The sequence below is a fragment of the Hypanus sabinus genome, chromosome 16 (genome assembly GCF_030144855.1).
Source record: "Hypanus sabinus isolate sHypSab1 chromosome 16, sHypSab1.hap1, whole genome shotgun sequence".
Lineage (NCBI taxonomy): Eukaryota > Metazoa > Chordata > Chondrichthyes > Myliobatiformes > Dasyatidae > Hypanus > Hypanus sabinus.
Window position 1 is genome coordinate 5,982,401 of NC_082721.1, and position 13,527 is coordinate 5,995,927.

General features: G+C 41.4%; 1 protein-coding gene across 1 annotated transcript in view; it reads left to right on the forward strand.

Moving 5' to 3' along the window:
- Positions 1–9,172: 9,172 nt before the first annotated feature.
- The window catches only part of unc13a (unc-13 homolog A (C. elegans)), a 299,553-nt gene continuing 295,198 nt past the window's right edge, over positions 9,173–13,527 (forward strand). Inside the window, exon 1 of the mRNA XM_059992392.1 lies at positions 9,173–9,330. Coding sequence (XP_059848375.1) covers positions 9,309–9,330 — 22 coding nt within the window. The 5' untranslated portion in view covers positions 9,173–9,308. The remainder of the gene's footprint in view (positions 9,331–13,527) is intronic.

Here is a 13,527-nt window from a genome sequence, read left to right on the forward strand (position 1 = left end):
GTCCCAACACAGACCCCTGTGGGACACCACTAGTCACCTGCAGTCAGCCATAAAAAGCTCCCTTTATTACCACTCTTTGCCTCCTGCAAATTAGTTACTGCTTTATCCATGCTAGAAACTTTCCTGTAACACCATGGGCTCGTTGCTTGTTAGCAGCCTCATGTGTGGCATCTTGTCAAAGGCCGTCTGAAAATCCAAGTTCACAATATCAACCAATTCTCCTTTGTCTATCCTACTTGGTATTTCTTCAAAGAATTCCAACAGATTTGTCAGGCAAGATTTTCCCATGCTGACTATGGCCCTTTTTTATCATGTGCCTCCAAGTACCCTGAGACCTCATCCTTAATAATCAGCTCCAACATCTTCCCAACCACTGAGGTCAGATTAACTGGCCAATAGTTTCCTGTCTCTCTCCCTTCTTGAAGAGTGGAGTGACACTTACAACTTTCCAGTCTTCTGGAAACATTCCAGAATCTAGTGATTCTTGAAAGATCATTACTAATGCATCCACAATCTCTTCAGCCACTTCTGGGGTGTACACCATCTGGTCCAGATGACTTATCTACCTTCATATCTTTCAGTTTCCCAAGAACCTTCTCTCTAGTTATAGTAACTTCAAAAATAAATGTACTTTGAACTTTAATTCCAGTGTTTGAATTGGATCAAATTGATTTTTAAAGCTAGCTGAAGATTTTTTTTTATTCTTCTCCGCTAATAGCTGGCTATAATTCTAGTAGAGAATATAATTTTTTGGGGGGGGGTGGAAAGGGCAGAATATTTATACCGGCATTTTGTGATTGCATGTACTACTTTAGTCCACGTCTATGGTCAGACATGGTATTAAGTAATAACAATTTTGTCAAGTAGAAAGAAAAATTATCAAATTATTCAGAGCTCCTACAGAGCAGGATGATAAAACTCATATAAATAATACATTTAGTTTCCAAAATCACTAACTTAAAGCAGACAAGATCTATTCATTCAAAACAAAATTAACATACTTCTGAAATGGAGAAAAAAATCAACAGCACATCTACACATGTCGATGTTACAATTAAAATGAATTTTCTCCCTGTAAATATGCAAGTCATATTTTTATAAAGTGCCTGCTTACATTAGTAATCTGCAATGATCTGTTGGAATGCTTCTCAGAACACACTTGATATTTTTTGCAATGATGCAGGTTGACAAAAGGCGGCGCCAGAGCACATTTTATAAATTATAAATGTTCTTGGTTACAGAATTCAAGATAGGAAGAAATAATTCAAGATTGTTAAATGTGATATCCTTTACACAAGTGTAAAGGCGAATGAAATAATCGTTATTTCAGATCCAATGCAGTACAAAAAACACAATAAATATAAATACACAGGATAGTTTATATACATAGGTTGATTGTATATCCATAGTCATGCTAGGCTGTATGTAGATGACTGACTGGAAATAATGAAGTAGCAGTGGAGTAAGTGGGTGGAGGTGTTGATTAGCCTTACTGCTTGGGGAAAGTAACTGTTTTTGAGTGTGGTGGTGAGTCAGAGCTGAGATACTGATAATTATACTTTTCAAGATATATTGTGGTAATTATTTGTTCACGCAGGATGGAGGTTATGGATTTACCAAAAACCTTTTCTTCAGGTTACAGTATTGTAAGATGTTTTGCCTGCTTTCAAATTTATTATGCTCAGAGAGCATTGACATTTACAGTATTTGGCAGGGATGGAGCATCCTACAGTGTCGTGGTTTATAATCCGTGAAAGGCAGTGAGCAGGAGAAGGATTTGTCAATATGTCTACTATTTATAGACCTTGTTGTGTTTTGTCCTAGATAGGAGCAAGTTTAGTAGCCAGGCAAATAGCAAGCTTCAGCATCTCACTGCTCAACACAATATTCTTTAGCTTTGTTGGTCATTCTGCTGAAAACCACTAGGTATGTTTGGCAAATTCTTCTGTAAATATCCATCTAGTTCAAATAATTCAGTTAAAAGGAGGAAGTCCATGGTTCTTTCCCTTTCTGGTTTAAGTGTACCTCCAGAATCTGGCTAATGTAAACTACGCCGTGAAATTGTGGACTTTTTAAATTAGGAGAGCTTCCTCCAGCCTTCATCAACCATGGGATTGAGTTTAGGAGCCGAGAGGCAATGTTGCAGCTATATAGGACCCTGGTCAGACCCCACTCCAAGAGGTAATGTTACGGCTTTATAGGACCCTGGTCAGACCCCACTTGGAGTACTGCGCTCAATTCTGCTTGCCTCACTACAGGAAGGACATGAAAACCATAGAAAGGATGCAGAGGAGATTTACAAGGATCAACACGTACAAAAGCTGGATGAACTCAGCAGGTCGGGCAGCATCCATTGAAAGGAGCAGTCAATGTTTCGGGCTGAAACCCCTCGTCAGGACTGAAGGAGGGAGCAGGAGCCCTAAAAAGAAGGTGGGGGGAGGGTGGAAGGTGCCAGGTGAAAAACCAATCAGAGGAAAGATCAAGGGGTGGGGGAGGGGAAGCAGGGAGGGGATAGGCAGGAGAGGTGAAGAAGGAATGTAATGGCAAAGCACTATGGGTAGTAGATGAAGATAGAATGATGAAAGAGGTGATAGGCAGCTAGAAGAGGAGAAGTGGGATGGTGGAAGGGAGAGGGAGGGAATTACCAGAAGCTGGAGAATTCGATGTTCATACCAAGCGGCTGGAGACTACCCAGATGGTAAATGAGGTGTTGCTCCTCCAACCCGAGTTTGGCTTCATCATGGCTGTAGAATAGACTCCTCAGCTGCCATGATGAGGTCAAACTCAGGTTGGAGGAGCAACACCTCATATACCATCTGGGTAGTCTCCAGCCGCTTGGTATGAACATCGAATTCTCCAGCTTTTGGTAATTCCCTTCCTCTCCCTTCCACCATCCCACTTTCAATCTGCCTCCTCTTCTAGCTGCCTATTACCTCTCTCATGATTCTGTCTTCTTCTACTATCCATAGTGCTTTCCCCTTACATTCCTTCTTCACCTCTCCTGCCTATCCCCTCCCTGCTTCCCCTCTCCCACCCCTTGATCTTTCCTCTGATTGGTTTTTCAGCTGGCACCTTCCACCCTCCCCCCATCTTCTATATACGGCCCCTGCCCCCTCCTTCTTCAGTCCTGATGAAGGGTCTCAGCCCAAAACATTGACGGCTCATTTCAATGGATGCTGCCTGACCTACTGAGTTCATCCAGCTTTTGTACATGTTGATTTGACCACAGCATCTGCAGGGTACTTTGAGATTTACAAAGGTGTTGCCTGGATTGGGGAGCATGCCTTATGAGAATAGGTTGAGTGAACTTGGCCTTTTCTCCTTGGAGTGACAGAGGATGAGAGGTGACCTGATAGAGTACAAGATAATAAGAGGCATTGATCATGTGGATAGTTAGAGGCTTTTTCCCAGGGATGAAAGGGCCATCATGAGAGGGCATAGTTTTAAGGTGCTTGGAAGCAGGTACAGAGGAGATGTCAGGGGTAAGTTTTTTCATGCAGAGAGTAGTGAGTGCATGGAATGGGCTGCTGGTGGTGTAAACGATAGGGTCATTTAAGAGACTCCTGGATGGATACATGGAGCTTAGAAAAATAGAGAGCTACGGGTAAGCTTAGGTAGTTCTAAGGTAAGGATGTGTTTGGCACAGCTTTGTGGGCCAAAAGGCCTGTATTGTGCTGTAGGTTTTCTATATTTCTAAAAACCCAATAACCTGACACAATTATACAAAGCCAAAATTCCAGACTTCTCTTTTACGATCAATGATAGGGGTTTGATTCCTGCCACTGTCTGTAAGAAGTTTGTACATTCTCCCTGTGATGTGTGTGTTTCCCCTGGGTGCTCCAGCTTCCTCCCACATTCCAAAAGTGCACAGTTCGGGTTGGAGTTAGTGAGATGCTGGCATGCTATGTTGTTTCTGGAAGCATGGCAACACTTGTAGGCTATCCCGGCACAATCCTCGCTGATTTGATTTGACATAAGTGATGTATTTCACTATATGCTTCAATGTACATGTGACAAATAAAGCTAATTATTTAAGAATCACAGAAAGTAGCTTGGTAACTCAATGGCTGACCAAGCCACCAATTTGGATTTATGCTTGCTTATGGGAAATCTAACATGAGGCATAAAATTGCATGTAATCATTAGTAATAAGTGATTTGAACATAACAGAATGACAGTAGACTTAGGAGTTCCACTGCATAGATGTGTTGTCTTTATAGAGAACAGTCTCCATTGTATCATGGAGTCAGACTGTTCATTTTTGCTGCAAACACCCGTTTACACTATCATCAAGGACCCCATCATCCAGGCAATGCTATCTTATCGCTGCTCTCATCAGGAAAAAGGTATAGGAGCCTCAGGACCCATATTCCAAGGTTCAGGAAAAGATATTGCCCCTCAACCATCAGGGTCTTGAACCAGAGGGGACAACTTCACTTGCTCCATCACTGAACTGTTCCTACAACTTATGGACTCACTTTCAAGGATTCCTCATCTCAAGTTCTCAATATTTATTGCTTGCTTATTTATTTATTTCCCTCTTTTTTTTGTATTTGCAGTTTACTGTTTTCTTTTTGCACAGTGACTACCTGTCTGTGCTGTGGGTGTGGTCTTCCATTGATTCTATTTTGTTTCTTGTATTTACTGTGATAGCCTGCAATTAACTGAATCTCAGGGTTATCTACGGTGACATAATCTATTGGTCAGAGTTTATTATAGATATCACATCTTAGCTGTCTAGATATGCAAGCTTGAGCAGTACAATATGGAAAGCAAGCTGTTGCCATGTAGTAAGATCCTCCTCTCCACACAACTAATGAACCCAAAGGAATGGCAGAAACCGATAAAGTCTGGTACCAGCAGCATCACAGAAGCTGCCAGACAACATTGAACTCAATATAAGACTGCCTTAGGGACTCCAGCTCCGGATTTTTCCTCCTCATTTACCCCCAAAGTCTTCCCCATGAGTTGGACTTAGTTGTCAGAGGCTATATGAGGCGCACACCATTGGGAGCATTTAATAGATAGTTGGAGTTCGTCCTCGTTACCACCCCTGGCTATAGCAACCTTAAGGAAACAAATTGCCCCATACATTCACTCCATCCTAGTAGAGCACTGTGGATGTTAAACATTGCATCTATAAAATTTGTAGCAATCTTCAAAAAGTATTTTTGACAGGAAGTGCCAAGGCTGCCATATTCATGACTTCTGCCATCTATGGCAATAGCCACATGGATACACCGCCACCAGTAAGTTGCTCTCCAAGTCATGCATTACTTTTACTTGGTGCTATAACACCACTGTCTTGGATACATCTCTAAATTCAGTACTGAAATTGGCCATGTAACAGCATTGTGAGAATACCATCACTATTTAGATTTGCAGTGGTTTAATGAGTTTGGTTAAAAGCACTCACCAATCACAATCACATGATGTAAATTAATATGTTGTTTAAATTACATGTATATCATACCAAGCCTCTGTTATAAAAAAGATGATAGCACTGATAACACAATTGATTGGAATAGTTAGATTTACTTTGTGCCCCAGCCTAATTGCAATAGGGGGCTGGAAGGGCGTCAAGATTGCTGAAGTGGGAATATGGATTCAGTTATTTTTAATCTTTGTTGCGTTGCATTCCTGTTCCGGGGGAATCTGTGTAGGTACTGTAACTCTACTGAACAGACAGATCATAGTTGTACAGTACAGAAACAGGAAACATGCTGACTTATTTGCATGAGTTTACACTAATTAGTTTAACTACAGGAATAATATTGTTTTACAGAAATTTATAAGCTGTGTATCAATACTAGTAATACCATAAATCTCTAATGTAAGGGTCATCAACATTAAATAATAAGTTTTTCTTTCCACAGGTGCTGCATGACCAGCATTTCTGTTTTAATTTCAAATTTCCAATATCTTTTTTTTATAAAATGTTCATATTTCTGTGGAGATTAATTTCAGCTCCATACACAGTAAACAATGAAATGAGTATAAATTATGCCAGATGCAGGCTTTTAGTTAAATAGAAAAACTACAAGTGACAGTAAAAAGTGAAATTAAGACAGAAATAAAGACAACTGAAATAAGCAAAAACTCCACCTTGAATGGTCTCAAGCTCAGCTGCAAAAGGAGGCTTGGGCATGGGACCAGCAACCTCATTCCAAAACACCCAGAGCTACAGAAATGCCAACAGAAACTCCAGAGACCTCATCCTTCGGAGAGGAAGGATACACCAAGAACTACACTTGGTGTAGTTGGAAGGCTACACTTAGAGCCAATGTGAAAGACTGGCCAGGACAGAGGACTCTGGCAAGCTACTGTTGGCAGTCTTTTCTCTAGTGAGGATGAAGTAAGTAAGTAAGCAATAACTAAAGAGATGAAAATGTAAGTTTCAAACTGGGCAAGGGAAATCAATTGTTTCAGAAACCCACCAATTTATTAGATGTATTTTTGGCTCTTTGTCTTATAAGTGTAATTAGCTTTCTCTGTTATAAGATGATTTGTTCCAGGAATTCCATCAGTGTCCACTGACATTTTGATTCACTGTTGAAGAGTACCAGTCTGATGCAGGTCTGATTCCTGGAACCAGATTCCAAGCAGATAAAAGCTACCGTAATGAGTGATAAATACAAAGTGCATGTTATATTTAACGGGCAACAAACCAAATGTAAAATCCAGTACTAATGTTTAGTTACTTTAGTTATTTAATGAATAAATACAAAGTTTTGAAACAATCCTTATGGTCAACGTCAAGGTATGCAAATTAATGCAGCTTTTGTATCACTGCACTCAACCACGTTAAAGATGATCTACATTTTAGTGGTGCTATTCTATTTTAGGCCAAGCTTAGATAACTCAGAAGATGGTTGATGAGTGGTACCTCAATGGTTTCTTAAGGTTGTCATAGCTGGGGGGGGGGGGGGTGTGAGTAGCAGGGATAAGCTCTCATTTCCTATTAAATTATTAAATGCTCCCAATGGCATGCACCTCAACTGACCTCTGACAACCAAGTCCAGCACCATACCTTCACGTGTGGTTTAGCTTCTAAGCCTGTTGGAGCCATTTCTACTGACATGAGAAGGGGAAAAATGCAGGTTACTGACACCCTAAAGCCAGTTGGTCTGGGCAGATGGGACTAGTCAGTTGTGGTTGACAGCTCATCTAGAGGGAAAAATCTGAACACAAACCTTCGCTGCCTTGCAAGCTATACCTACCTGTGGGGAAGGCTTTAAGAGTTAACTGCAAGGAAAAGTCCAAGGCTCAAGTCCCTAAGACAGTCCTTTGTTGAGTTCATTGTTGACTGGTAACTCCTTGACTCTGCTGGTGCCAAATTGTATTGGTTTCTGCCTTTCCTTTGGATTCATCAGCTGCATGGAGAGGGGGAGTCTGCTGCATGGGCAACAGCTTGCTCTCCATATCGTACTTCCCTGGCTTACATAATGACTTTGACAGCTAAGATACAACATATAGAGTTGCCCCGACAAATGAAGAGACACCATTTTGACAATGAGACATTATTGCAGTTCCTAGATGTGGTATGATAAACTTGGAATATTCTCATTTGTGGATTTATGCAGCATTTCATTGGTTAACATTTGTACATCTTGCTTAACACACAAAATGCTGGTGGAATCTAGTGGCCCAGGCAGCATTTATGAGGAAAATGGACAGTCAAGGTCTGGCCAAGACCCTTCATCAGGACTGGAAAGGAAGGGGAGAAAACCAGAATAAGAAGATATGGGGAAGAAAAGGAGTACAAAATGCACCAGACATTCTGCAGATGCTAGAAATTCAGAGGAGCACACATAAAATGCTGAAGGAATTCAGCAGGTCAGTCAGCATCTATGGAGAATAAACACTTTTATCCTCTTCTGCCCCTGTCTTCTTATTGTAGTTTTTCCCCCTTCCTTTCCAGTCCTGATGAAGGGTCTTGACCAGATATGTCGACTGTTTATTCATTTCCACAGATGCTGCCTGACCAGCTGAGTTCCTCCAGCATTTTGTGTGTGTTACTCTGGATTTCCAGCATCTGCAGAATCTCTTGTGTTTTATAGGACTGAATTGTTTGTGTATCTTGTTTGCTTGCTAACTTATAATTTGAGGACAACCAGAAATATAATGCAAGAATGCTCACAGATTCAACAGTTATATATTGTAGACCAATAATAGCAATTGCTTACACCCCTTCACTGTTGATTAAAAACAAAGTGTTGAAATGATGGGATAAGTAACAGACGTTATGGACTGTGAGGTGGGAATTCTGGAGCTAACATTGCTAGAAATCATGGTCTGGCAAGGCTGCAAAATGTCTCAGTGAAACACTTCTTCGATTAGCCATTCTCAGTGACTGTGCGAGCATGCCTCTCTTTTTTTCTGAAGTTGGACACAAGGTTCTAAATGAATTCTCCCAAGGTGTGGTATGTAGGAGGAATAGTTGGTTCTGGAAATTCAGTGAGTGTATCTCATTCATGCAGGTGAGCACTTTGAAAACTGCAATAAGAAAAAAAAACCTTAACATTAAAAAATTGAGCATTTTATTTGAGCGTACATTTTTTCCAGTCTAAACTAAGAGTTAATACACTTTAACAGTTAACGTATGTTTAAGTACTTCTGCAAAACTTAATTAGGAATTGTGTCAATGTAAATGTATTTTTCAGACATACAGAGCCTCAGAATAGAAGGACGTCTCTTTCCAACAGAGATTGAGGGAATTTCTGTAGCCAGGGAGTGGCGTACCTGTGGAATCCATTGCTACTGATGGCTGTGGAGGTAAAGTCATTGGGTATATTTAACGCAGAGTTCCTGATTAGTCAGGGCACGAAAGGTTACGGAGAGAAGGCTGGAGAGGGAAAATAAATCAGCCATGATCGAACGGCTGGTCAAACTCGATTAGCCCGAACGTCCTAATGTGCTCTCAATCCTCACCTGCGAAGTAGCTCACCACCTTTTCCTCGACATGAAAGGCAAGTTTAGAACGTGTTTAACTTGTGCTAAGCAGCAGCGGCCGGGCCGATGCCCCCGGCGCCGAGGCGAGCAACCGCCGCCCCGCATGCTGCGCCCACGTGACACGCTGTCATCCCGCCAATTCCCCGCTCGCGCCGCCTGACGGTGACGTCAGCCAGAGCCGGGGCTGCCTCCCAACAAAATGGCGGCGCGGAGTAAAGCGCTGAGGTGAGGAGTTGGTGACGGACGCTGCTCGGCTGTGGTTTACAGAAGCAACTGTGAACTATACAGTCCGAGAACGACAGAAAAGAACAAATAAACCCGCCGGGCAGAGGAGCGGGCCGCCGCGGAGAGGAGCCATGTCTCTGCTTTGTGTTGGAGGTAAGGCTGCTCGTCTTCGCCCCCCACTTCCCCGGCCCGGCCGTGCCCAGCCCACCCGCCACTCCACTCACTCCCTGGGCACGGCGAGCACTCATCAATGAATGGATGGACAGCAGTCGTCTCTGTACAGTCCAAATGGATCGCCCACGATCATTCAGAACCCCCTGGCCTTCCCCCGCCCCAACACTTCCCAAATCAAAAGGGGGCGACTTTTCAGAGTGAACGAGCGGGAGGCACATTTCTTTCTGACGTGTCAGCTTTTCCAACCTGTCAGTTTCCCCCTCATTTTCACCTGCAACGATGGCCGTGGACCCACTTTTGTTTTATAAGAAATAGTAGATTGTGCGTTTGCCTTCTTATATTTTAAATATGCTGCGCGTCGCGGCCGTGGGGTTTGTGAATTGGAGACACTCTAGTGCTGTTAGCATTTATGAATGAATTCGCTGCAGCCCATCCGTCGTAGAATAAATACTCATGGAGGGGGGCAGGTAGTGTTTGGTTAACTGAATTCCTCCCCATCTTACATTTTCGAAATTTGGGAGCTTTTGTAAGAATACTTGCGGTGGAATATCTCACTTCAGATATTTTTAAATAATCGTGGTAATTCGATCATATAAGTTTATTGCACAAATTTGTTGAATAGCTCTGTAAATGAAGAAGAAATTGCAAAACTAGGTTATTCTTGGATTGCGTTTCTAATCCTGTAGTTTTGAATCCATATTTCTGCGGTATATACTTTCTAAATACTGTTGCTTTTGCATAAAATGGTCGTCAGCTTAAACATTAAAACAAAAATCTGGCTAACGCAATTAAGGATTTTCAGTACTCTTGTACTTGATGCTCTGGGTGTGGAATTGGAATAAATGGAGACGTCACGGTACCTTGCTGTAACCCAACAGGCAGTGTAGTACAGTACCACGGACAGCTCTTTCCACTAAACACTCGAAAGTCCATATGCGCTCTTCGATTTCTTTTCAACACCGTTTTTTTTGAAAGGCGCTAACACAATTTCATGGGAGTAGGCGGAGGCATTTTACGAAAGCAGAATAAAACAATTTTTCGGAAAATATTGAGGAAATTAGATTTTCCGGCACACTTGGGTTTAAAACAGTCACAGTTCCTGCTACATTAACAATATCAGCAATTAGTGACTTTTTTAAAAAAAATGCTTGTAATATTTTTATCCTCTTCTGAAAAAACTGAATATGCAAGTTCAATTAATATTTACATCGATGTTTTCTGGAGTGCTGTAATTGAATCCATGGAATGTTGGCCTTAATTACTTGTCACTTAACACTTAATTGTGATTATTATAATCAGCAAAAATATTTTGAGGTAGGTTGGACAGTAGACATGTTTGAATTTTCTATCGATTTTGGATTTTCATGAAGTTATGTGAATTACACACAGCAAGTTATAATGAAATAGTAATGTTTTTCTGATGAATGCAGTTTCCTTAACAGACATAGTAAAACAGCTCCAAAATGCCCAATATTATTTCGCACCCCCTCATGATTTTATGGATTTTAGTTTGATTTGGCTAGAATCAGGTTAGCAAAAGAAAAACACCACTGTAGCTTTTGTATTTTGGATCTCTAGAAATATATTTGTGCATGTATGCAGCCATGATTGATTGTTTTAGCCTAGAGCAGGGTTATTGGAGAGTTTAGAAACAGCCGAGGCCCAGTAGAGACTAATGGCCAGCACAACAGCCAACAGCCAGAACAGCAAGTTGCACCAATATAAATGTGAACACTCGGCAGAAATAACACTCAATTGCGCACTGATGATGTCATCTTGACTGGTGACAAAACGTTTGACCTAATCTCCAGGTTCAGTGAGCTGCCCTATAAACAATATTAGAGTTTATATGACATTTTTGGGATGTTTATGAAACAGAAATGTATTGCCTATTCCATATTTCCATCGAGGAGGTAGTGACAAATTGCTTTAATTAGAACAGCAGTACAGCAGAAGAACAGGCTCTTCAGTTCACCGTGTCTGTGCTGATGATGCCCACCTAAACTACACATTTATCTTTACATGGTCCACATCCCTCCATTTCCTGTCTGTTGGTATGCCCGTCTAAGTATCTCTTAAGCAGTTTTATTATGTCTGTTTCACCTCAGTCCTTTTTTTTAAAGCTTCAAATCTATTTTGAACTTTACCCATGAGTATTTAACACTTCTGCTCTGTGGATGGTGGGCAGAGGGGGGAAGGGAGGGAGAAAGTCTGAGTATCTATCCTATTTCTGTCTCTCATAATTTTATATACTCATCACATTATCCTCTCCTTGTATCTCTCTAATTCAGGCAACATCCTTGCAAGCTTCTACACCCACTACAAAGTGTCCACATTCTTCCTGTAATGCCATGACTAAGGTGTCACACAATATTTCAAATGTGGCCTAATCAAAGTTTTATACAGCTGCGAAAGGATATACTCAATACCCTGAGCAATGTAGACAAATGTACTATGTGCCTTGTTTTCTCCCCCTTCCTCATGTTGTCACTTTTCAGGAGCTATGGACTTGTAGCCCTAAATCCGTTTATATCAATGCTCCTAAGATTCTTGCCATTGACTATGTACTTTCTTCCTGCATTTGATATCCCAAAGTGCAACACCTCACACTTGTCTGGTCTAAACTTCATCAGTCATTTCTTCCCTCTTATTTCCAACCGTTGACAGCCGTCTTTACTATCTAGAACTCTGCCAGTTCTTTTTTGTCTTGTGAGAATATTCCCACAAAATATATTTGGAGGAAGTTCCAGGATTTGGAATAGAGACAATTAAGGGACTATGATGTATTTCCAAATTAAGATAGTGTGTGACTTGGAAGAGATCCTAGGATAATGTTGTTGTTGTTTAAACAATTGGTGATGTTGGGAGTTCTTTAATGTGCATATTCAGTTAAACATTAGTCATTATAAATCTTTAGGGTATATGTAGCCTGTGAGCTAACTACTGAAGTAAGCATTCATTTTGAGAGATTTTACTATGTTGTCTGAGAATTTTCTACAGGCGTTTTCTCCCTTTTGAATGGTACATTGTGTCCCAACCTAGATACTGTAGATGTCAACTTTTTTTTTACCACATAACCTGCCTTACATTACTTTGGAGCCATTAGAAGGTAGGATTTGTAATTACCATTGTTTACAGCATGAGTGTTGTTTCCACTGTGAAGTCTTTTTGACGTATACTACCCTAAAGAAGTTCAAATCTTCTCTTTGGGAGTTCAGTGAGACCATCTCTCACTGTTCCCTCTCAGTGATCTCTGCTGCCCTTTGACTCTTCACCCAGCACTTATCACCTCCTGCCCTTCCCCTCACCTTATTCTGGCATCTTCCCCCTTCCTTTCCTGTCCTGATGAAGGGTCTCAGCTCAGAATGTTGACTGTTTATTCACTTCCATAGATGTTGCCAGACTTGCTGAGTTCCTCCAGCATTTTATGTGTTGCTCTGTTCCCATATTTTATTTTCAGAAGGCATTTGATAAGGTCCCACAGGAGATTGGTGGGTAAAATCAAAGCTCAGGGCATCGGGGGGAAGACATTGACATGGATAGAAAACTGGTTGGCAGATAGAAAGCAAAGGGTAGCGGTGAATGGGTGTTTCTCAGAATGGCAGGTGGTGACTAGTGGGGTGCCACAGGGCTCGGTATTGGGACCACAACTGTTTACAATTTACGTCAATGATTTGGATGAAGGCATTGAAAATTACATCAGCAAATTTGCTGATAATACTAAGCTGGGTGACAGTGTGACATGTGATGAGGATGTTAAGAAAATTCAGGGTGACTTGGATAGGCTGGGTGAGTGGGCAGATACTTGGCAGATGACGTTTAATGTGAATGAGTGTGAGGTTATCCACTTTGGGAGTAAGAACAGGAAGGCAGATTATTATCTGAATGGTGTAGAGTTGGGTAAGGGAGAAATACAAAGAGATCTAGGAGTCCTTGTTCATCAGTCGCTGAAGGTGAATGAGCAAGTGCAGCAGGCAGTGAGGAAGGCTAATGGAATGTTGGCCTTTATTATAAAGGGAATTGAGTACAAGAGCAAGGAAATCCTCTTGCATTTGTAGAGGGCCCTGGTGAGACCACACCTGGAGTATTGTGTACAGTTTTGGTCTCCAGGGTTAAGGAAGGACATCCTGGCTGTAGAGGAAGTGCAGAGTAGATTCACGAGGTTAATTCCTGGGA